The following is a 25,054-nucleotide window of genomic DNA, read 5'->3' as shown; positions in this document are numbered from 1 at the left end:
TTCTTACCAACAGGAATACCTATATAGACATTTAGTTGTTTACATCACAGGAGAAAAGAAACGGCATTGTTTACAAATTTTCATATTTCAACATTATGCTGGGTTGCTAAACACAGTCAATCCTACACTTACCAATTTCATTCTCCAGTTTCAAAATATTTATCAAAATCAATTCTACCTAACTTTAAAATTAACATGCTTTCAAATATTAACTATTTAGGCTGAGTTTTTAATGGCTACATTGCAGAATAAATTAAATGGACATTCTAACGTCTTTCTGTGATAAAAACGTATCAGAGTGATAAATTATGAGCTAAAATACTTGTGACTGGATACCTGTCGCAGATGATTCATTTAATACCATACCCTTCGTGGCCGTGGGGAAACCTATGAAAAATTGAGCTAACTCATGAATCCCCCTCCACCAATGTTTGTTGTTCCCTGGGAAGAAACTTGTCCCTGAGAAACCAGCTGTGACCTCCCAGGGCCTTGAACATAGGCTTGACCCATTCCTGCCCCAACCATCTGCTGCTGCTGAGGCTGCAGTTGCTGTAACTGTGGAAGCTGCTGCTGCTGCTGCTGTAGTTGTGGAATTTGTTGTTGAAGCTGAGGTAGCTGCTGCTGTTGCGGGATTTGTGGAAGCTGTTGTTGTTGCAACTGAGAAAGCTGCTGCTGTTGGACCTGAGGAAGCTGTTGCTGCTGTTGTAGCTGAGGAAGCTGCTGCTGCTGTTGTTGCAGCTGAGGAAGTTGCTGCTGCTGCTGCTGCTGCTGGAGTTGTTGCTGCTGCTGTTGCATCTGAGGAAGTTGCTGTTGCTGCATGTGAGGAAGTTGCTGCTGCTGTTGCAACTGCGGAAGATGCTGCTGTTGTGATTGCATCTGCTGGTGCTGTTGCTGCATTTGTTGCTGCTGCTGACTGGACAATTGTGGCTTAAATACAACCATGTCCTGCAAGCATTCAAGGCTTCAAGTAAATAAGCAAGGTATAACAGGCCAATAATTATAATAGAGCGTCAAGCAAATCAGCAACTAAATGTTACCCCAGGAAAAAGCATCCCAATCAAGCGGAAGGCTTTGTCAGAAACAGATAGTAGCAACGTCTGTGATGGTAATTGAATGACTGCACACTGAAAAATCAAACAACAAATTCAGGACCACAAAAAATTCCTCCTGCAAGAAATGAAACCAATGGTCCACATGCATAAGGTAATTCTTCATATACAGTGTATGATAGTTAAGGAAAGCAATCAGAATCATGGGATTTGATCTATGGAAATCAATCAAAATTATGTGATTTTATTTGTACATCAAATTATTAGGAATTGACATAATTAGAATCTGTTTTATTTCCTTTTTTGTTTTTTTTAGACAAAGCATTTAAAGATTATTGCCTGATAAGAATTAATCTCCTCTTCCTGTTTATACTTCCCCATTGCATCAATTTCAAATAAGTAAAAAATGTTCACTTTTCCGCATGGTATTAATGCACAATCTGAACCTCAACTGTGTTACTAAGTTTCTACCTATCTTGTGTGAATTTCAGGCTTTGGAATTGGAGAAGATTATTAGATTGCTGAAGAATGTGGTGGACTACCTCATTTGGAGCAAAGAACTAACTCTATCCCGTAACAAGTTTAGGGGCAAAGACCCTCCAAGATGTAGCCATTCTATTCCAACCACACCAATGAACTGCGAAACTGCAGGGCCAAAAATTGCAATCTCCTTTTTTGGCAAACCTTCACCCAAAGTAGAGGAACACATCTAACCTTCTCCTAAGGGATTTATTTAGATTTAAATAAAAATAGTCTCAAATCATTTGCAAACAGCTTGAACCTATAGGTTACCTTTGACAGGTCATTAAGTCAAATCATTATGAGACAGACAAGAACGTAATGCAACATACATTAATATTACTTGAGTTACAAGTATTATTAATTCAAAATCGTTTGCCATTAAGTTGTTGACTTAAAATGCTCATAGAACTAAACCTGAATTACTTATAACTTTCATGAGCAAGAAGTTTAGAGAAGACATCAAGGGTAAAAATTCAGGAAATAATTGAAATTGTGGCTGAGTTCAAACAGCGTTTAGGAGAAGGGGGATTTATAGGAATGGGACAAAATAAAAACACCCAAAGATAACATACCAGCTTCTTTTCCTGCAGCTGACCAAGAAATCCGTGCGGGTTCATTGCCCGAAAAACTAGGAAATCTGCCTTTCCAACATATTGCCTACAAGAAAACATTAAGAACCAATATTAATGAGTATGTGTGTCTGTGTCCATGAGAGGAAATGAACATGGCAACAGTTAAAATAAGGAGTTACTTGTTATTCATGTGGTCCTGAGATATAAGGCGAACTATTTGCATTACAGAGGGCCAATTTGATGCAAGTCTGACATCCAAATCAATAACATGTGAGAAAATCAACAAATTAATGAAGTTAACAGAAGATACAAAGCATTTCAGACAGATAATAACATCAAAATCAATGATTCATAGACTCTTAACAAACTTCAGAAAATATCTAAATTGATAGTCAAGAATTGTATATACACCTTTGTTTGATGATGAATGTCTCAAAAAATAGACTTTCATATCTTTTATGTTCTAAAAAGACAACTTAGAATTTCCAGGAAAAAAAAAACGTTAGCTTCATCATGGTCTAAACATACAGAATTCATCAAATGCCTTTTCAGTTTCTCTCTTCTCTGTTCGGTTCCTGCCCCCACCTAGCACCAACAACACCATAGACTCACCTTTGACACTTACTCCTTCGTCTCATCTTTCAGTGTTGCATCGTAAGTCTGAAATTCTCATTGCTCTCTGATAAACGTATACATTCTACACATAGTACTTCACCTTGTTATACTTCTTTAAGTTCTTTAAGGTATTTCTCCTTCTTAATATTCTAGTCTTTCTTCCTTACACTCTATTTCAATTCCTAAGATTGCAAGTGATGTGTTTGCCCATCTAGGATGGAAACAAGTTGTGATAAACAAGATGTGTGGATTACAGAGCAATGGGACTTGGGACCTCGTCAGTCAATTTATGGCCAAACCATTATATTCTCATTGGGTTGTGGTAAAATGCATACTTAGGTATTTTAAAGGTACCTTCTTTCATGGACTACATATTCAGCCTGCATCTCTTGTCTAACCTTTGTCCTTGAAAGCCTTTTTGTGATGTTGATTGGGCGGGCATCTGATATTGATGATAGACATTCTACTTCAGGAGCAGCCATCTTGCTTGGTTCCAATTTAATATCTTGGCAGTCCTGAATGCAGCGAGTTACTGCTCGTTCTAGTATTGAGGCTGAGTATAGAAGTTTTTCTCAAACTTCCACTAAATTAACATGGATTTCTAAATTACTCACTGAATTGCAAGTTTCATTTACTAATGTTCTTCTTTATGACAATCAAAGTGTTGTATCTATTGCTCACAATCCGGTATTTCATAATCGCACTAAACACTTGATTTAAACCAAAATCAATTCAACCAAAAATAAGAATATTTTTTAAGTTTTTTAGTATAAATTTCAAACACAATATTTTCTATACTACTGGGAAGAGATAATACAGCATCCTGAACTTACGATTCAGAGGCAGAAGAATTCCTGTAACCCTGCCCACAAAAATTGCGCATCAGGATCATTCAAGAAAGAGGTAACGAGTTGCTATAAAATTACATCAATCTCCATTACTAAGAATGAGACGGAAAAGGCTAGACAGGGATATGAAAATAGGCTGTCCAAATTAAAAACAGAAATAACAAATTAAAGTGAGATTAAAATAATTTTATCATGCATATGAGAACATACTTCTAGCTTGGTGATAAAGACGGGCTGTCCTTGTCTTTGCCCAGACAAGCTTCCCTGCACAAATTTCAATTATTAAATATACAAAACCAACAAAGCATGCAAGAGTAATCCAAATTATTGCTACCACTTCAACACTTCCCAATTATTCTTCAATTTAGATTTATATAGATATAATTATAACCAACATACAGTATAAATATGATGTTTTCAGTACAGTATTTTATGATTTAAAAAGATAACTTAATGAGATAATAGAAAAGTTCCTAGTGCTAAATAAGGTATTTGTAAAGAACCAAGGAACTAGAAATCACCTGTTGTGGACCATAAGCTAAGGGAATATTAGACTAGGTGTGGTAGTGTAAATGCAAGAATTATACAAACATATAGAAAGGCAGATTACTAACAAACCTGCCATAAGCAGTAACATGCTAGCAAGGCATTGCATTTAAAACAGTTTCACATTAAAGAACATAAAAAGAGGTTGATAATTTGAGAGAGGAAAGCTTGTGCAAATAATGATTAGAAGTATTGAAGGTTAATTAGCTTTGACCATCAGATTTTTCACAACTTCAGATGTTACTCTTGCTCATTTTAACCATAAAAAGAGGTTGAGAGTTTGTCTGAGAGATGCTAGTATAAATAATTATTAGAATAAGTCATGCAAGTTAGGTAATTAGCTTGAACTAACAGATTTTTCACAACCTCCAATGTTACTCTTGCCCATTTCAACCATAACACCTGTATACTCCATCTCGAGGTGCCATTTTTGGCTAGAGTGCAAGCACTTATATACTAAGCATAAAGTTTAACAGCTAACTCAACCTTATAAAACCGACTTATAAGGTGAGGTTTGCATCCACTTGTATACTATAAAATGTCCTTATATCTAATTGATGTGGGATCTCAAACACACCCCCTTACGCCGAGGCTGGCAACTCGTGCATGGGACTATAAATTTATGGGTGGTCCGATAGCGGCCTGATAACGGGTGATCTGATAAACCCAACAAACTCTCGCTAGGATAGGCACTAAATGACTCTGGTACCATATTAATAAATGAACTTTAAGCCTAACTCAGCCTTATAAAACCTAAGAAGTGGACTTTAAGTCTAACTTAACCTTATAAAATCGGCTTATAAGGTAAGGTTTGCCCCCACTTATATACTATGAAATGTCCTAATCTTTAGTCGATGTGTGATCTCCAACACACCCCTTCACGCCAAGACCTACCAACTCGTGTGTGGAATTATATATTATGCGTGATCTGATAGCGGTCCAATAGCGGGTGGCCTGATAAGTCCAACAAACTCTCATTAGGATAGATTCTAAATAACTCTGATACCATATTAAGAAGTTGACTTTAAGCCTAACTCGACCTTATAAAACTGGCTTATAAGGTGAGGTTTGCACCCAATTATATACTATGACATGTCCTAATCTCAAATCAATGTGGGATCTCTAACACAACTTATTTATCAACATGTAATTTGTTCTATCAATTTTATTATAATTTCTTGCTTCCCTTTCCAATTGTTTTCATTCATTCCTTGGTCCTCTAATGTAAATTTCCTCTAGGTCCCTTGCTTGTTTTTAAATAAATTGTTACTTACTAAAAACTTCAAAAAAAAGTAGTTGTCGATAATATCTGCTCTAGATTAGAAACACACTTACAAGAGAAACAAAATCGCCGACAAATAGTGGATCCACCATGCAAACACAGATTTACGATTGCCTCAAGTTTTAGATACCATGTGATAAGATAAAAGAGGCATAAAAATTCAGTTATATGCTAGAAAACACCAATTCTACAAAATAGAATGTCGACATGTTGGTCACGTCTTCCATATGTGTCCAACACCCCTCAATCTCACAATTGAAAAATGATTTTGGCATGAACATCTCCTCAATACATCTTAGACACTTCTTTGATACAACTTGAGCACAATTATAGAGTGAATGAACTAGCTAAACACTTCCTAGACACTAGTATCATAAAAAGGTAAAATGAAATAAAATCAAAATATCTTATAAATATTGCAAGAATCAACGTTTTTTTTCCACAGGACTTAACTGGTTATTTTAATTAATAAGATATACTTTTCTTAAAATTTTATTGTGAGGATAGTTATTATATGAAAATCATAAAGCTTACCAAATTTGATTTTTCAATGTGAATTATATAAATCTTAATTCTCAATGGAGATTTTTCATGTTGATTATATATGTGATGTCCCTATACCCAATATTTTGGACATGAGCCTTGTCTTGGTGTCCATAGTCGTGTCATGTCCGGTGTACGTGTATGAATCAGTGCTACTTCATACATTATATGACATAGAGCTGCTAAATTATATACTATTCACACAATAATCAAAAGGATCCTTAATATCTTAATTCTTAATAACTATAGTTTTAGCATATATTAACAAATTTGCTATAATATATACATTTCATACAAAAATTACAAGCAAGAATCCTTAAGGCATGTTTTGTAGTGAGGATGAGCGCAGGATAAAAACGTGATAGGCTAAAAACAGGATAAACTTTGTAATCATAGATTCATATCTTATGTATGGTGTACACCTAACAAATTAGATATCTATAGGATATGATATAAATTATAATCAAATGACATTATTTTTAGTTAAAACACATATACTTTTCCAAAAAATAACTTCTAATACATTTTTTAATAATGAAAATTATAACAAATTATAATGTTAACTAAATTACATAAAATTATATTTAACCTATGCAGTTACTTTCTTTAAAATTATAAAATATGAAAAATATTTTTAAAATTATAATTATTGTTCAAATATATTTCTTTGAAACTATTTAAATATTAATTATTTAATTTTAAATAAGTTAAAATATTCATAAAAAATTATTATTATTATATATATATATATGAGATAATATGATGAATACAAAATTATAACATATAAAAATATTCTGCAAATTAATATATTTTATATTAGAATTATCATATCTTAATATGAATAAATATTTATAATATAGAATAGTTGCTAATTACTATAATTTATCAGATGTTATATATTTACATATATTCCAACAATCACAATTCATCGAACAAGAGATGAGATGCCAAATGTTACTACAGGGAAACCATAATAGAAAGAGAAATGCACTAAAAATAGAAATTGCAATCTGGAAAAAGTCCAATGCTGTAAAACATAATTCTGACAAGTGAATTTCCATGGAGGAAGGCAACATACCTCCCAGACCTTCACATATTTGGATTGAGCAGACTGCATACCACCTGATGTTTGCTGCGACAAAGGCATATTAGCTGCGGCATTGTTCCCAAGGGCCTGCATGCCTGATTGTACTTGTTGAGACATTCCAGGAGTAGGAATCATTGTGCCATTCCCAGAAGAGACAACTGATGAACCAAGAGCACTCATTGCATTTTGGTTCATGGGAACCCCACCTTGCACCATTTGGGGCCCTGAAAGGTTTCCTTGACTCATACCAGATGCCTGTTGTCCCATACTAACAGCCCCTTGAAGATTACCCAATGGTTGTGAAATCCCAATGTTTGAACTTGAAGACAAATTAGAAGTGTTTGAAGTTAATGAACCGAGACCTGGGTTTTGTCCAACCTGTGCAGGAACAGAAAGAGGCCCAGAACTAGTTATTGATGTTATCCCTGATTGTCCAGATGGAAATACATTTTGAGCCGCAGGTACAGAAGATGTCATCCCACTAGATATCATGTTTGACATGTGCATGGCAACAGGAGTCTGACCCATTGATGGAAGTCCCATAGAGGTTCCACCACTTAAGGCAGCAGAATTCATCACCTGCCGGGCTTGAGAGAGATTATTCAATATGCTCACATTTGCTTGAGTGGGATTCACTGGACGAAGGCTCTGCAGCATTGACACTGTAGGCTTTGTATCTTGTGCATTTTCATTATTTGTTATAATATCTTGAGAAACTGAAGATGGAGAAGACGTCTGCAAGCTTGGAACTACTTGACTAGTACTAGTAGCACGAGGAACAGACGAATTATGAGGAAACGGAGGCCCAGATACCATGGAGGTTACAGGAACTTGCTCCTAAAGATTTATTATATAAAATCAAGGATCATGTGAAAAATTGAGTCAGAAAAAAACTAAAACCAGTCCCATAGTTTAGACACAAGTTATAGAATAGTCTCAAGGATCTTAGGTTTACCACTTTTACAGTAGCAGGAGGAGCCACATTACCAGCAGGAACTGGTTGCCGGTTTGCAATAGATCCATTAACTAAAAATCAATAGAAAAATCATGTTAACTATATAATAAATCCTCAACCAGAACATAAAAAAATAATAAAGCACTTACATCTATTGTAAACTGCTGGCCAGTGACCAACTAAAAATGATAAACTAGTAACCTAAAGCAACTATCTGATTCTGAGTTCTACAAATTAGTACCCTAAAGCAATGTAATGTAAACATAGATCCACAATGAAGTTTCTATTTAAATTTTCCACCCGAAAGTGAAGATAAACAAGAAATATAAACTAACCAGGCAAACAATAAATATTGCAGTAAATGAAAATGCCTTGACAAGGAAGCATACACAGAATGTAAAATGACCTGATGGCATAGAAGTTGGGGGTGCCCCAGTAACTGGTGTTACAGAAACAGCATCTACTTTAACAGGACTTTGATTTGAAGGCAAACTAGTGATCCCAGAACGGCTCAGAGCACTGCGAGCTTCCCTGAAACTTTCTGATATTAAAATAAGAAAATGAGGGGTTTTTGCCTCAAGTGGTGGATCAGCTGCTCTATTACTTCGTTTTCCCTAAAATGCCAAAGGAATATGATCAATATTATAACAAAACTCCATAGAAGAAAAAATAGTTAGTCTCTCTTCAAAAATTTGAAAAATATTTCATAATATATGTATTATATCTTCAAATAGAATAGTAATTTATAATATCTGGTGCAATCTATAGAATATATTGCATATTCTTGACATTCATCTTAATGCAACATCCCATGTCTGTGTCAAGTGCCAGGCTTCTCTGGAACCAACAAATATAGAATTTAAGTAAAAAGGTGCTGAAAAATTCAGCATATGCATGGTCATTAGATTTTTTTCGATAGCAACATTTCCTTGTGAAAATTATTAAATGACAATGGTTCATTTTAGTATATATAAATTAACTTATTATTTTGTTCATTTTATAAATCCAGAACTTAAAATGAAAATTATTTCAAACATTACATCTTTACAGAATAATTTTTTTTAACTCAAAATTCAGTGATGAATTTTCAATGCTGAATCAAACACATTTTAGTAGAAGAGTGATGTGTCATCCTTACCGCATTGTAGATGGCTTTAATTTTGGGAAGTTGTTTTGGGCAGATAACTGACAGGGAAATAGAAAACTGCATGCACAAGATCTCATACCATTAATCAAAGTGTAAATGCTTTGACCACTGACACAAGGCATTAAAACTGAGACTAAATTCACAGCCAACAAAAACACAGTTCCACCAAAATAAATAAACAAAGAATACCTGAGGAAATGCTTTGGCCACCGCTTCAGCATCATATAAACGGTTCCCAGAGTCAGAGTCAATGGTTTCACTCTGCTCTAGGTTCTGTGGTCGTGGAACATAAACTGGTGTCTGCAATGGATAGGGATTACTAGCTGCAATAAGGATACAATGTTTGTGCACATCCACACTCTGCTGATTAGGGCCTCCGCTTTGAGAATTCGGGAACATCTAAGCATTCCAACATTAGGTGTGACTCGTGTGAGGATCTAAATTAATCTTTCAGCCCAAAGAGATGCCCATAAAGTTTCTACTATCTAAATAACAATTTTAAATTATGTACTTCACTCTAGAAAAAATTACTACAGATTATGAATGGTGGTGTGTATCACACAAGAAATGCTGAAGACCTTACACAACAAAAATGCATTCTAGCTATCATAAGATATCCAAAAGAAGTGAACAGAAACCAGTTATAAGTGTACTAATAACATGTATAGTAACACAAAGAAAGGCATTTAAAGAAATAAATAGATTCCCTACACACTAGACTATCCATAACTTGAAAAGAAAAGCACAAATTCAAGAAAACTGTAGCCTCAAGCCTCAAAGAACAAAGCTTCCGACTTTCAGTCTAATGGGAACTATCATCACTTTAGGTTGCTAAACATATGTTTTAGTTTGTAATGAAGTTTTTCTTCTCTAACAGGAAAAGACATTGAATGGATTAAAACAAATTCAAGAGAAAAAAAGAAATATATGTACAAAAGGTTGAAGGATAAGAAATCCAAAATGACAACAAAAGGAGGGGAAAGGATAGAGTTAGATTAGAGGCTTTTGAGTTCTAACACCTTGAGGGGGGGGGAGGCAAATGTCACAGATCTCACTGAACAAAATAAAGGTTCAAGAGCAGGAGTCTCTTCAATATTACACTCACAGAACCATAGTACTCAATAGTGCACTACAGTAGGACAGCAGAGCAGCCATAGGCTGTTTGTTAAGTGATTCAAATAGTGGAGCAATTTTCAATAAAAGCCACATTGGGTGCAAAAGGGGCCAAAATAGCAACGCTGCACTACCATGACACAGGCATTCAAAGCCCATTTTTAACCCTGGAACATCATTTTTCCAGGTAAAATACCGCACAAAAAGTTTTCCTTGTTTGGACCCATAGATGGCACATAACAGCCAGCTTTAAAAATGCCACAGGAACATAGGATAGCCGCTATTTCTAAAATAATTATTGTTTATGAAATGTATACTATCTACTTTTAAATTCTCAAAAACAATAAAAAAATTACTCAAAATAAAAAATCGCAAGTTTCTTGACTCTCAAAACAACACAGATACAAGTAAATATCTACAAAAGTCAAATACAGCTTCCCTAATTAAAATTTATCAATCATCGTCTTCTAAATCCATGTCTTCTTAGTCATTTACACTATTATTACATTGATAGACTTCAATTTTGGAAACTAAAATCCCAAAAACAGCCCTAATGTGTCACTGTTTCTGTTGAGAGGGACTTCTTTGGAATAAAAAACATAGCACCACTTTAGTGGCTACAACAGCCACTATTTACTCTACTACATACACTATAGCACGCTATTTAAAACCCCTAGTTTTGACCTACATTCCTTCAAACTGTATAAGATTTTTTTTTCTCAGATTCTTTTCTGTTTTCTTCCATTAAACATATCCCAGCTAGTATTCTGCTATTTGTTTTATCTAATTTGGTATGATGTGCTTGTAGTAATTTTAGATTCGTCTTTCATTTCTTTACTACATTAGTCATTACTATGTTCTTATCTTACTACTCCTAGGTTGATAGTTGACTTTTTGTGTATAAACTGACTTATTACTTAAAATGAATTTCTTTAATTTTGGGCTTTTTGTGTTTCTTTTGAGTATTCATATAAATTATTTAGTTTGTATATATTTAAAATAGTCATCAACCCACTTCCTGCTATCCGACCGTATAGCTATTTCAAAGTTAGCCACTATGTGCCACTATCCGAGATTGGTAAGCATAAAGCGGAGTGTATGTCACATGAAGCAGAAATCAGTGCATATGTACTCTCTGCACATAACAGAAAACAACATGTGTGTATGTACACAAAGGGGAAAAGTGTGGCCCTGCCCTTTGTACACGGAACAAAAAAGATATCAGTATTAAGAAGCATACCAAAAGCAATACAAAAATAATGATACTTTCAATGCATAAATAAGAATAGGAAAGAAATATAGAAAAATTTCATACTTTATTTTGCTTTGTCGGTTGTATTACTGTATACAATGTTTAAATAGTTATAGAAATATGATAATAATATATTTGAACATGGAAGTCTAAAACTATTAGAGAAAAGATCAACAAACCTAAACATCACCCTAAGAGATTTTAATTAACTAGTTTACAACAAAGTATAAAACATGAAATTGTTTCAAGTATTAAATCTCGACAGACACATTTGCTTCGAAGAGTGTGTCAATGTTGTTTTATGCCAACAACATCTATGAAAGGACTATTTGGCACCTCTGCATGCACCAACCACCTTGTACAATCTTGACATTAAAAGTTAAAATTTATCTAACCTAGGCCTGATAAGTCATGTTGAGTATCAGAATGTTTCCTCAAGAAGAAAATTGCGATTAATGTTGCATGAAGAGCATTTATTGCAACCCTCATAATCTACGTTGTCAGACACAGCTTGACAAACGAAGAACTTCTCAAGACTCACAACAGCCAGTAAAAATTTGCAACGGCTATCTTTCAAGATCTCTAGAAATAGAAGTTACATTTGAAGAAGAAAGAACTTATGCTCACTAACAAACAAACAATTTTATAGAGATAAAAAAAATCTCAAGTGAAAAAGCTTGCAATCTAGCATGTTGATAGAACATTAGCAACCTAAAAGAGTAAACATTATCTTGTATTCATCTTAGGACGTAACACCTCTTTTGATCACATTTCTTGTAAACAAATGTTTTAGCCAGGAGTAACTACTATTCCAAATAATACTCAGTGTCTTATTCAAGAGTGGTTGTTGTTCCAAAAATACGTGGTTGTTTACCCAGGAGTGGCTGAGGTCCAAAGAATGCTCGATTTGTAATTTGCAGCATTAGTCTGCATAGTGGAACTTGATCGTGTTGATCAAGAACAAGATGTAGTATTGTTAGCATGGGTACCAGTAAGTACAGAGCGTATATCTTCCTTTATTTTTAGCACTTTCAAATTGTACATTATTGAACAACACATCTAACATTAAAGAAGGAATTCCTTTTATACAAAATTTGCGAAAATACATTTTGACAATGAATCTATCACACAAAAATAGCATTTGATCATTCGATAAGAAACTGCACTAGCTAATTATTGCAAAAAATATTAATATATAACTCAAGTCTCCCTTCTTGTGTATTTGACCGGTTCTTACTAGAACATATTATACAATATAGAATGTCTTGTGAAACTTAGCTTTGTAGTAACACTTTTTTCCTAGAAACTAGCAAACCAAGTAAAACACTGCTTGATGACTTAATCCATATTGCGGGGTAAAAAAGACATTTTCCAACAAATTGCACAAAAGGAAAGATCAATTGCATGGATCCCATGGACTTGGGTAAAGACAAACTTTAGGTGATATATATTACTTATCACGAGATCCCTCTTCAAAACTTCCTAAAATGTCCTTGTAGTTCTCCCCCTACAACTCTATATCATTCACTGGGCTATAAAACATGCAATCTACTATCCTCATCGGTGCCTCCAACAGACTTTCCTTCACCTTAACCAACTTCTGGTCATCTTTTCCTAAATCTATATCCATATAAATATATATATAAGCAATATCACTCCCCAGATTACAGGAACAATTTCATACAAGCAGTAAACAAATTCTTAATGAGACAATAGCCAGTGACAATTAAGGTAAACAATGTTAATAATATGACCATAATAATTTAGGTATGTAACTTCTTTATCCATAAAAGTTTTCTTTACTCAACTATAGTTCAACTCAAGGTTGTCAAACTCGCGAGTCTACGTAGACTCGTGGGAGCTCCGTAGACTCGTGCGAGCTCCGTAGACTCGACTCGTAGGATCGTAAGAGTCTACTATCAACCTGCAACCCGCGACCACCTGCAACACACGACCACCGCAACACGCGACCACCTGCAACCCGCGGCCACCGCAACCACCGCACAAACCACCTGCAACCCGCAAACGCTCCGCTAGATCGACTGTCGCACTCCACAGAAGAAGACGCAAACACAAACAAAAATGAAACGTGAAACCCTAATTTTCCCATTCAGAACGACACCGTTTTGGGGTTAAGAAAAAACCCAGTTGGACTCACCAACTCGGACCAGAGTCGCGAGTCCACTCCAATTTAACCGAGTCTACCGAGTTTATCCAAAAAAAACGAGTCTACTACCGAGTTAACTCGGTAAGGCCAAGTGGACACGTAAACTCGGACGAGAGTTTGATAACCATGGTTCAACTCATACTTATTATGGTTGGAATGTAAAAGCCAACCCCAAAAACACTAGTGTTATATAGCACAAGACAGGATGGCCGTTGTTTTTATACAGATTTAATAATTTATACTATATACATATAAATACTCAAATGAAAAGGAAAACAAAAACTCAAATATACTATGAATACCTAATTACCAACAAAAAAATCATATAAATGTAAAGAAAAACATAGTAAATAACAAAAGGGGTCCTTGAGATGTGTCGTAGTTGTCCACTGTCACACAGACCAAAAGGACAGAGAATAGAACAGAGGGTGTCAAGAATTCGGGACTCATAACTGAGAAAAGAGTGAAGGGTGGTTTTCACCAGAAAACTGCACAAAACGACACAGTTTCAAGGGTCAAAAAGGGTTTTCAAAAACCCTCAATATAGTAGCACTATAAAACCATGCAGGACTGCTCTTGGGCCAATCATTGTGGCCAAATGCCACAAAGACAAAACATACCATGAATCAATTGTAGCCGCTCATGCACGACAGCCACTGCCCCATGATAACACTGCAAAGCTGCTACTTTTCAGCTATTGTGAATATTGTGAACATTCCAACTCAGCTTGTTAACTCAAATCATATGAATTAAGGAGCTAAATTGGCATAAATGGCCAATATGAACTGATCAAGCCAATTTAGCTCCTGAACATGATTAATTCAATCAGCTTCATTAAATTAATTTAGTTCAAAATGCATTCATCCAACCAATAAAAGTGCACAGCAATATCACTATCACTGTGATCCACCATTAATGTACTGAAATACTTGAATTATCTGTGATGTTATATGCACTTATAAGTGTAATTAAACATAGGGGAATTTCCAAGTACCCTAACTTTCATAGTATCTATCATATATCCCCCAAATGTCAACCCACATTCAATCCATCGCATAAGAATATTTTGATCAAAATAAATAATAAATAAATCCAAGACAGAGTAAGAAAGCAAAGAACACATGTGCTTCTGTAGAAACAGAGACAAAAGATGTAGAGGGAAACAACATACAGGAATTATCCAGATCAGATATATAGATATCAAATGAACACTGAAAGAATACAGGCAAACAAGAATCTAAATGTAGACAACACGCATACCATCAGAGCTTCAGAAAGCCCTTCAGCAATTGCTGCATCATTAAAACCACCACCATTAAATGGTATAGAAGATAGCCACAGGAAGAAAACATCTGGGTCTCTAGTCCAACCAGTTCGTTGCACAAGGCAACCTGCATGCAATGATGCTCAACTAAGTGTATATACTCAATAGACTAGTCAATTGAAAATAAACTTACCAGTGTAATAGCCAGAACTCAAGCAGCATATTTCAAGAGATTATGTTTTCAATTAAAAGTGGGTAGATAAACTTTGTCAACTTTCTAGTTTAATTTAACTTCCAATTAAGGGGGGGGGGGGGAACACAATGCACAAATTTGATATTTAGAAACTATTTGTCCTTCCAGACACACAATCAGCAGAAACTTTATATTTAGAAATTATTTTACCTTTTTTTCTTTTTTTAATAGGTAAGGTAAGAGTTATTTGAAATGCAAAAGGTGTAAATAAAAAAAGAAAATGAACTGGCAAGGGATATATGCAACAATATTAGTTTAAAAATTTTGTAAAAAATCTAAATAAAGAGCCAACATGTAACATGAAAAAAAAAATAGCAGAACTATACCAGAATAACATCCATGAGTATTATAGGTGACTAGAGCAAACTCCACATTGGGAGTCGATGACTTCTGCAAAAAAAGGGGGAAATGTATGATCAATAAATAAAACTATATGATCATCATTCAGTAAGATAGAAATAATATCACATCTACAAGTATATCATCAAATTCACTTCTGACCTCTCTAAACAATCAATAATCACATAAAAAAAAACCTTTTTACTGTTCCTAACTAATAATACTGATATACTTAATAGTGTTTTGCCACATCACGAGAAACTTTAGACATAAAGCACAGCTACTACTGCTGGCAGCCCTAAGGATAGAATATTTTTTCTCTAAAGTTTATGAAAATGGCCAATACATTCAACAAATTACGACATAAGACAACTAAATCAGAACAGTGACAAAGTAGATACTGGTATTTTGTCAAAGATTATGAAATTTTCCGGGAAGCAAAATGCGTATTACCTGCCCAGTTGAGTCATTTCCACCGAAAGACCTGTACAAATACCACAATTGGTTAAAACAGGTGATGACAGTATATAACCTTTAAAATAACTTCATGAGTAAGACAACATGAAAAAACTGAAATTTACATATAAACAAACAATGAAAGCTTTTGGAATAATGGGCAATGCATGGTTTACCAAAGTCCAGAGCAGGTGAGGAACATGACTATCTATTTTTAGCTAAGACTTCTGTTGAATTCCAGTTCCCAAAATATTTTTTACAAGTACAGGACTAATAAATATATTGTCCTATTCTTTGATACTTGATCAGAAACCTTTACCTACTTACCATTGCAGAGCAGACGTTTCATTCAGAAAAAAGAATTTGGATTTTTTAATTCTTGGTGAACTCAGTGTTGTAACTTGTCAGAGTGAGAGCAGTTTCTTTCAGGAATTCAGCAGAAATAAGAGGAGGAGGACTTTGTGCTCACATGCTACCTATTGGTGTATTTGACAGGAAAGGAATGTTTGGATATTTTAAGTGTTCTACCCTATCTTTAGATTTCTTGTAGGACAGGACCTTCGTTTGAAACTTCTGCCCATGGCCTCATCAGAGAGCATTATTGTATTCTTATTTTGGTAGAATTTGGTAGAAAAAGGAAATTCTATGAGAAATATGAAGAAAATAAAAACCCAGGTGCAGATAAGAAATCCTGCAACGGAAAAACAAACAAGACAACACAAAGGCATAAAGAACTTAAGGATGTAATCAATCTTTCTAAGTCTTGGTGACAGCAACCTCCTTGGAACAACCATGATCTTAAGCAACAATAAGGAAAATAGAATCTAAACCCTAACAAGGGAAAAAAGTGAACCATAAATAAGTGACCATTCTGCTCCAACTGAACACTTCTTTTTACCTGTTCTTTTTATGCCTCTATCTAGGAGGGTATTTTTTTCGACCCTCTCTTTTAAGTAGTATTCTGCCAACAAACCTTCAATTGCCATAAACGAAAAGAGAAAAGGCGCTATTGGTCGCCTACGGTAAGAGAGCAATTTTTCTAACTGAGTACATCATTTTATATATTTGTGCAGCCAATATGAAAGTATTAATTTTGAACAATAAGCTCGAATGTTCATCTTCACAAATTCTGACATTGTTGTGGTTTATAAACTTTTAATATATATGCTTGACAAGTATTAATAAGTGGACTAAGCTTAACTCAACCTTATAAAACCACCGGTTCATAAGATGAACATTTTACTCACTTATATATTATAAAATGTTTTTATCTCTAATCGATGTGAGATCTCCAACAACAAGGTTTGTTTGTATAGTATGATTAGGAACCATAATTGCTATCCCACTTCTTTTAAATATTCCTTTGAGCAAGGAAAACTTGTAATGACTACCATTAAGGATTCCTTCAACTGCTAGGATCAAATAGCGTCAACAAAAAGGCATGGCCTTGGATTATGGCGATCCCATAGGTTGTCTAAAAGTAGTTATGTGCTAACTTTTGAACTAGGCTACGTCCATTTTCCCAAATTTAACCCAGTGCAAGAGGGAGAAGCATACAAACACATCAACCCCAAAATCAAAAACTACTGTAATCCTAGAAACTTAAATGAAACACAATTAAGAAACAAAGACGGTTCCTCAAGAAACACAATTAAGAATCAAAAATTACTGCAAAGGATTATCAGTTTAGCCGAATAGACATGTCGTATTCAAAAAACCCAAATAAAGATATCAGCAGTTTATTGCCACTAAAGGCTAACACATCTCTCAAACCATGGTTAAAGTAAACGCTATATTCCATCTTGAAAAAAAATCAATAATAATATTAAAATCAGGGTTTCACCAAGCGTAACAACAAAGGTGTTCTTCTTTCTATAGTTCGAAATCAATTAACAACCAACAAAAACGAACCCCACTTTGAGCACAGCACCATTAAAACCAAAGCCAGAACAAAAGAAAAAGGAAGAACTAATTCTGATCGAAATGAAAGGGAAATTAACATTAAAATTGGTAGAAAAAAAGAGAGAAGTAAAAGGAAGGAAACCTGATCATCTTGTCGAGATAATCCACGAGAATAGTCTCCCAATAAGGTCCCATAGCAGCGGTGCTTTCGACGACAACGATGAGCTGGAACTCCGCCATCTCCAAAACTCTAGGTTTCGATTTTTCTCGCGTGGAGAAAGTTTAGGTCTCGTATCACAATTTATGCGAGAAATTGATGACTCATGCTACACAATTTATGTGGAAAATTGAATACTCGTGTCACAAAACTGGAAAGTAGAAAAGCGCATTCAATCTTTCAACGGAATCGCAGAAAAAAAAAAAAACGAAAATCTGAAAATGAATATTCACAGTGTTTCAGAAATTGGGTGCTGAGAGTGCAGTGGCCACCAAGAGAGTCTTTGATTCATTCGGTTTAACTACGATGCGCGAAAAAAAAAAAAAAAAAAAAACTAGAGTCGTTTGTGCTTGACGCATGTCGTTCTGTGTGATGAAATGCATTTGTAACTTTATAAAACGTTTCTAACCAATGCCGTTACAGTTTGTTGCATTTTTTTTTTCTGTGTTGTTTTGTATTTTTCTCTCTTTGTAACAGTGATTGTGACGAGGTATAAGGTGGTTTTAGGTCTGATGGAACACAAAAAAGTAGGAGCTGCTCTCAATGGTCAAAGGGCAAAACATAATAATCTAAATTAAAATTGGAATATCAAAGAGTTAAAAAATAATACATTAGAGTGGAAGATCATGGAAGACACTTCTACACCATTAAATATATGGATATTTTTAACTCATGAAAAGTCATAAATATGTTTTTTTTTCTTTTTATTTTTGTGAAACTTAATTTTGGTACTTATGTTTTAAAAATTGATTAAATAATCCTCAGATTCTAAAAGACACGTGTATTTAGTTTTTTGATTAATTTTTATTTTTATTTCTTTTAGTAAAATGAGTATATTTGTTCCTATTTTTATTCATCTTGACATTAGTCTATCAAAACTATTTATGATTCGTCTACCATAATCACGATGAGTAGTATAAGAGAATTACTTTTATTAGTTTATCTTTATTATTTAATTATTTATATATATATAAAGTACTATTAATTATGTAAAAATTCTAAGTCTTTAGATAGTTAATGAGTATATATTAGTCACGGTTGTGTGTCAAAATTTTCTTAAGGTTTGTGATATGTTTTTTTAAAACTTTTAGATGATCTTTTTTAGCGTCTAATATGTTGTTAGGGTTGTCTACCGAGATCTTCATCTAAGACTTTAATCTTAATATTTTATGAGTGTCTAATGTTTCTTTATATTATGTTTGAACATGGTCTAACGATAACCATGAGACTTTTTGTGCTTTTGTTTGCTTGTTCAGTCTTTGGTCACCTATTAATCCTTCGTAAGATGTCTAGTGAATGATCGGTTGCATCTATTTAGACTAGACGCAATCTTGGATTTATTCACATTTGGCAAACTTTTAGATATACCAAAATTTTGTATTGTTTATTGACATTAAAACTAGGATGACTTGTTGGCAAATGTGTAGACTTCTCCCTAATCATTTATGCCTTAACACTACTAATCATTATGATTAGAAATAGTATTCATTGTCAGTTTTAACTTGTAAACAAGTACACAAAGTCACTCTTAGAAATACAACAAAAGTTGTTTGTGTTTACAAGGAAAACTTTAAACAATATTATGTATGAAATAATCACTCCTTGCACTAGAACCTCACTTCATAGAAGTAAAGTGTTTACAAAGAATTTTATAACTTTAAAGTCATAGACAAACTTTTACAATAAGCACTTAAAAGCTTTTAGAATACTTTTTTCATGTAATTTTCACTCAATTTTCATATGTTTCATTTAATTGGTTTTGCATCTATTTATAGATGTCCTGAAAAGGAATGTTCTAGCTTGCATGTTTTTCTTTGTCCTTTCTGTCAACGTTTTTCAGAACGTGCTTGACTATTCACTTACAATGTTCATTATTACACTAAATGTGCATGGTGAAGGACAACTTTTATTGCACATATTCTTTTGTGCTTTTGATAACACCATATTAAGAATACAATTTCATAAGAGTTTGTGTGCTTTTGTCATAATCATTTTTGGGAAGTTTGATTCAACTTCCTTTAAATTAGACTTTCTCACATTAAGTGTTTTATGGTTTCCACATGTAAGCTTTGCCTACTAATTTAAATATGCCAAGTCTTTTTGTTCTTGCTTCTAACATCACTTTGACCTTAAGTTCTCATTGCACATAATATGCAAAAGATATGGGACTAAAATGTACAAAAGTGAACGTTCAAGCCAAAGGAAGAAGTGCCTTAAATTACACTAAATTTAGTTAATCCTAAGTGATGTGGGACTTCATGCTATGTGCTTCTCTTCTTCCTTACTTTAGTCGAGTTTCTCTTATGTTCTTCATGGGTTAGCCATCCAAACAAGGTTTAATTGGAGGCTCAATGGAGGCCCAAGGCTAAGTCACTTATGCCTCTATAAAAATCCTACAATTACAGGAAGAAATTGCACACTTATAATATTTATACAAGACTAAGAAGAAAGAAGATAATCTTAGTGGCTTACACTCCTAAAGTCCTATTCTTTAAGGCTTCATCCTCTTATATCATCTTAGTCATAGACCTTATCAAGGACCAATGTGTCGTTTCATAGATGGTCCTCCATTATCATGCTTTGCAAAAGTCATGGTAATTGAGTTTCCCTGCTCACCACACCAATTTGTTAAGGAAAAGCTCTCAAACCCTAAACTGCCTACTAGCACAAACGAGTAAAAATTATAATGAAGAACCCGCAAGAATATATAAACTATTAAACAAAAAAGAAAATGAAGAAAAAACACAGAAAGAAATTAACTTGATTCAATTGAAGTGTTAATAAACTTCAATTTACATCCACAATCAGAAATTCACTAATAACAAATATTACAGCTTAAGGTTTTTCTCGCAGTGAAATCCCAACTTTAAGTTGGTTACAAAAAATTTATAAAAGCTCCTATTTATACAAAAATAATTGTCAAAACTAACTTCTGTAAATCATGCTAAAACGATTGAAGAAGGCATATGAATAATGCTTCATATCTGAGCTCAAAACATCAACCAAACAAACTCTAATAACAAACAAATGAAGTTACAATTAATATAGAGAAGATGGTTTAATACCATCTAATGCTTTGAAGACATAAACATGAAGAAGACAAGTGATTTGGTCAAGACAGACAATCTTGTACCACTGGACGCTCTTGAACTATTAGACAGACTACTACATCAAACAATATAGGACCCTTAACCAAGATTTTACTGAGTAAATTTTGACATAAAGTTCCCCTACGTGGACACACAATTTCCTCCCTCTCAATCATATTTAAGTAGAGTTTGTAAGATGTACTTCTTCCCCACCAAAACTGAGTATGTGTTCTCTATGTTCTTACCAACTTGCACAATGGTTTTCTATCATGTGCTTCATATTCAAGCTTTTGTTATATGAACCAAGAATGATCGTCTAAAGGCTACTCTATATGTTTTTTGTGCTTTACTTTAACCAACTATTCAAGCACATGACAAAACTATTCAAGAAATTGCTCGATAGGGGCAAAACTACTTTTTTGCTCAATCTTGGACCCAAGCCTCCCATACCCACATCTTTGTATGCATCGATGGTCTTATTCTCTAATGGTGAATATATGGAAGAGGTTTATTGAATTTGTTCATTTGCGTTGTCTACCCATTTGTTCTATTTGCTTAAAAAAGGGAAGAGTGAATATGAGATATGAAGTTCATGCTTTGAAGAGAAGAAAAAGGGAAAATACAAGTTAAGGGAGATTTTTCAACAAGGAAAGACGTATAATCTCAAAGGGAGTGGCTCAAGCTAATGAGTTATAGATTTTTTACATTTTGTTTTGAAAAAGCAATAGGCTATTTTATAAAGTTTGATTTTATTATTCAATTCAGTTTCATCTCACTGTAACATGTACTCAATCGTTTCAGGATTATATCTTGTTTATATGATTTGAATAATGAAAATTTAGTAATTTAAAAAGTCTGACAACCCATTAAGCTTATGTTTTATGATATATTATTTGCAAGTTTGTTCATGTGAAAAATATTTGTGAAAACTTGATATTGTTGTATCCTTATGAAAACCTCACGTTTGAACTTTATTGTTTTAAGCACTATAAAAAAAAGGAAGATTGTTATAGTAAAGTCGAACAATCATGTAGTTTTGATTAAGTGTTTATCACAACAAAGTACAAAACATGAAAATGCTTCTTCTAAAAGATGATGAATTATAAAAAATAACAAATCTTGCAAAACACAAGCACTTCATCTGACAGATAATGTATCACCTTGTAGTCTCCACTTCATCTGCTAAGTGAAAACTTTAATAGACGATAAATGCATACAATTTTCAAGCTTATGTTGTACCTAATGAAAATATTCTTGAAGCTTATTATTGTGTGTGTACTTCTGACTACCCATATAATTCATAAAGCACAAGGCTATTTGAGTTCAAAAGCACTAAACAACTTGAAAGAGATTTGCAAATGGTTCTTTCTTCTAGCTTTATATAAGATTATCCTTTGAAGAGGAAGAAGGAGAAGGAGAAGAATAAGTGAAAGATTGTTAAGTGTCAAAATGTTGTAAAAATCTTTTTGTGACCTTACAAGCTTTATAGATAACATTGTTGATAGCATCATCTTCTCTAGTTGTTTTTTCTTGAAACATTACTTGAAGTTGGTGGAAGCTAATGGAGGAAATGAGTCTACTGAGTTCCATTCCCCTTGGATTCCTAAGAATGTTTCTCTGATAGTCTTTGCCAAGTTCCATTCTTCTTAGAGTCTTCTGATTCTTGTTCTAGTAGAACTTGTGGTTGGGAGCTTTGTCATCATCCCCACCTTCTTTAGAGGATCTGTCCTTAGATATATAGGGTTGATATCGAACAACAACCTTATTCCTGCTTTTGAAACTATATTTGTCATCCAAGATCAAATGACCATTTGTTGGAAACATCTAACAAATCAAATGAGTTAGTTTCAACAGTTATATAAAAATTAGTCTTATTAAGTTGTCATTCCTCTTGTTTTTCTATTTTGTTTTTGGCAATTTATCACAAGATTTCATTAGAGAGGAGTACATAATTTTATTTCTAAGTTTTTCCTCCATTTTTCCATATTTTTTATTACTAGACTCTTTAGACACTACCTTTTGTTCTATAAGAGCTAGTGATTTTTCATTTTTTTTATATTCTGTTTTAATATTATTTGATCATCTAACATCTGAAAATGTGTGAAAAAGGATAAAAAGGATTTTTTTTTATGTGTGAAGGTAACCTCGTTGGTACAACCATTATGCATGGAGTTCTTAGCAAATTGTCAAGGTCGTCCCAATAAGACATGACATGTTTTCATAGGCACTACATCACATAAAATTTTATCTTTATAACTACCTACATATAACTTGACCTTCACTTGTTGGTTAACTGTCAATCTCCCTTCAGTAGTTAGCCATTGAAGCTTATAAGGTTTAGAATGGAGAATAACAAAAAGATTTAACTTTTCAACTAGTCTAGTACTACAACGATTACACACCACTCGTTATCCACAATAAGAGAACAAAATTTATCAAAAAAAATTAAAACACGTATGAAATACATTTTTTTCTTGTGATTCAAATGGATGACTAGACTAATTTTCAAGGTTACGTTGAATCATGAACAATTCTTCCTCACAAAGATAGATTTTCTCACTTATTTCATTGTTATGATTGACTAAAATTCAAACTATACTTGATTTTTCACTAAAAATAATTGTGTTCTAAATAATACTTAAGATTTTTAGTTAATAGTTGTTACATGTTCAAACAATACTTGGATTTTAGTTAGGAGTAATTGTATTCCAAATTGTCCAATTAAAAATAAATATTAATAATTTTTAGACAATTTTTTATTTATTAAAGAGTAAAGTTATTTAATTAAAAATAAATATAAATAATATTTATAACTTTTTAGACAATTTTTCTCAGTTTTTTTTATATAGATAGTTATTTTAGTTTAAAAAATAGATAAAACTGTAAGAATTAATGTAAAAAAAACTCCACAATTAATTTTATAAACTAATATATGACACTTTATAAAGGACTTTTTTTTTATATTTTTTTCCTCCATTATCACTTTATTAATTTTCTTTTTTTCACCAGCTTTCATGTAACTGGTAAAACTTATATGTTCACACTCCGCACGATCTATTGTCTTTCTTTATAACTATCAATCTTTATTCCCCATTCATTTCTTTTCTTTCTAACTAATGTCTTCAATTGATTTTAAATTTAAATATCTTAAAAAAGTCACGTAAAAATAAATAAATATGCACGTAAAAGTATATTAAAATTATTATTTACTCTTATATAAAATAATCAAAATTTATAACAATAGTAAAATTTTAACTCAATAAAATAAAATTACATGTAAAAATCCAGTCATACAAAAATGACTAACATCAGTATTTTCTGTCCTTAATATATATAAATGTTTGGTTTGGTGTAAACATATTTTTTACAATAATTTTTATTTTCATTAAAATTATTATTTCAATTATTTATTTTGATAATGTTTCGATCTCAAGTTCGCTTTTGAGTTCTTCACAGTTTTGTTATTAAAAGTTATCTCAATAAATTAAAAAAAAAATTATTTAAATTATCATTGATTTTAACTCTTAAGTAATATAGAAAAAAAAAATTTAGTATCTATCGTAGTTTAAAATATTGTTATTTTAGATTAAGGAAGGAAGTAAACCCTAAATCCAAATAATATCCTGCAGAAAAATAAGATTAAGAGGGAAACGCGTTAATGACACGTCAAAGTCATCCCATCCCTATCTTAATCCTTACAGCCTAAGGAAACCAGATGTCCAACTGCAAGAAATTATATCAGAAAATGACCTTCAAATAAAGGTGCTTAAATAATTCAATTATTATACTGACTTATGTAATGTTCACATAAAATAAATATTTAAAAAAAACTTTTA

General features: G+C 33.2%; 1 protein-coding gene across 2 annotated transcripts; it reads right to left on the bottom strand.

Annotated features, from left to right (window-relative positions):
• Nucleotides 1–18,442, bottom strand: PFT1 (phytochrome and flowering time regulatory protein (PFT1)). Of its 2 annotated transcripts, none has more exons than XM_068606259.2 (16): nucleotides 18,363–18,442; nucleotides 18,055–18,280; nucleotides 16,008–16,038; nucleotides 15,542–15,605; nucleotides 14,959–15,089; nucleotides 9,356–9,565; nucleotides 9,158–9,223; nucleotides 8,426–8,633; nucleotides 8,020–8,090; nucleotides 7,056–7,901; nucleotides 3,817–3,870; nucleotides 3,592–3,620; nucleotides 2,323–2,391; nucleotides 2,144–2,228; nucleotides 1,038–1,124; nucleotides 1–945 (listed from the first exon to the last, which is right to left on the bottom strand). In XM_068606259.2, exons 2-16 carry the CDS (start codon nucleotides 18,150–18,152, stop codon nucleotides 403–405), a joined length of 2,592 nt encoding a protein of 863 aa, XP_068462360.1. In that variant the 5' UTR covers nucleotides 18,153–18,280; nucleotides 18,363–18,442; the 3' UTR covers nucleotides 1–402. The 2 variants fall into 2 exon arrangements, with proteins under 2 accessions (XP_068462360.1, XP_068462361.1); XM_068606260.2 differs by having other exon boundaries at nucleotides 18,055–18,238.
• Between the last annotated feature and the right edge of the window lie 6,612 nt (nucleotides 18,443–25,054).

Source organism: Phaseolus vulgaris, chromosome 3 (assembly GCF_051622355.1).
Source record: "Phaseolus vulgaris cultivar YP4 chromosome 3, ASM5162235v1, whole genome shotgun sequence".
Classification (NCBI taxonomy): domain Eukaryota; kingdom Viridiplantae; phylum Streptophyta; class Magnoliopsida; order Fabales; family Fabaceae; genus Phaseolus; species Phaseolus vulgaris.
Note: the sequence above shows the minus strand (reverse complement) of the source record. Positions and strands in the feature narration are given on the sequence as shown.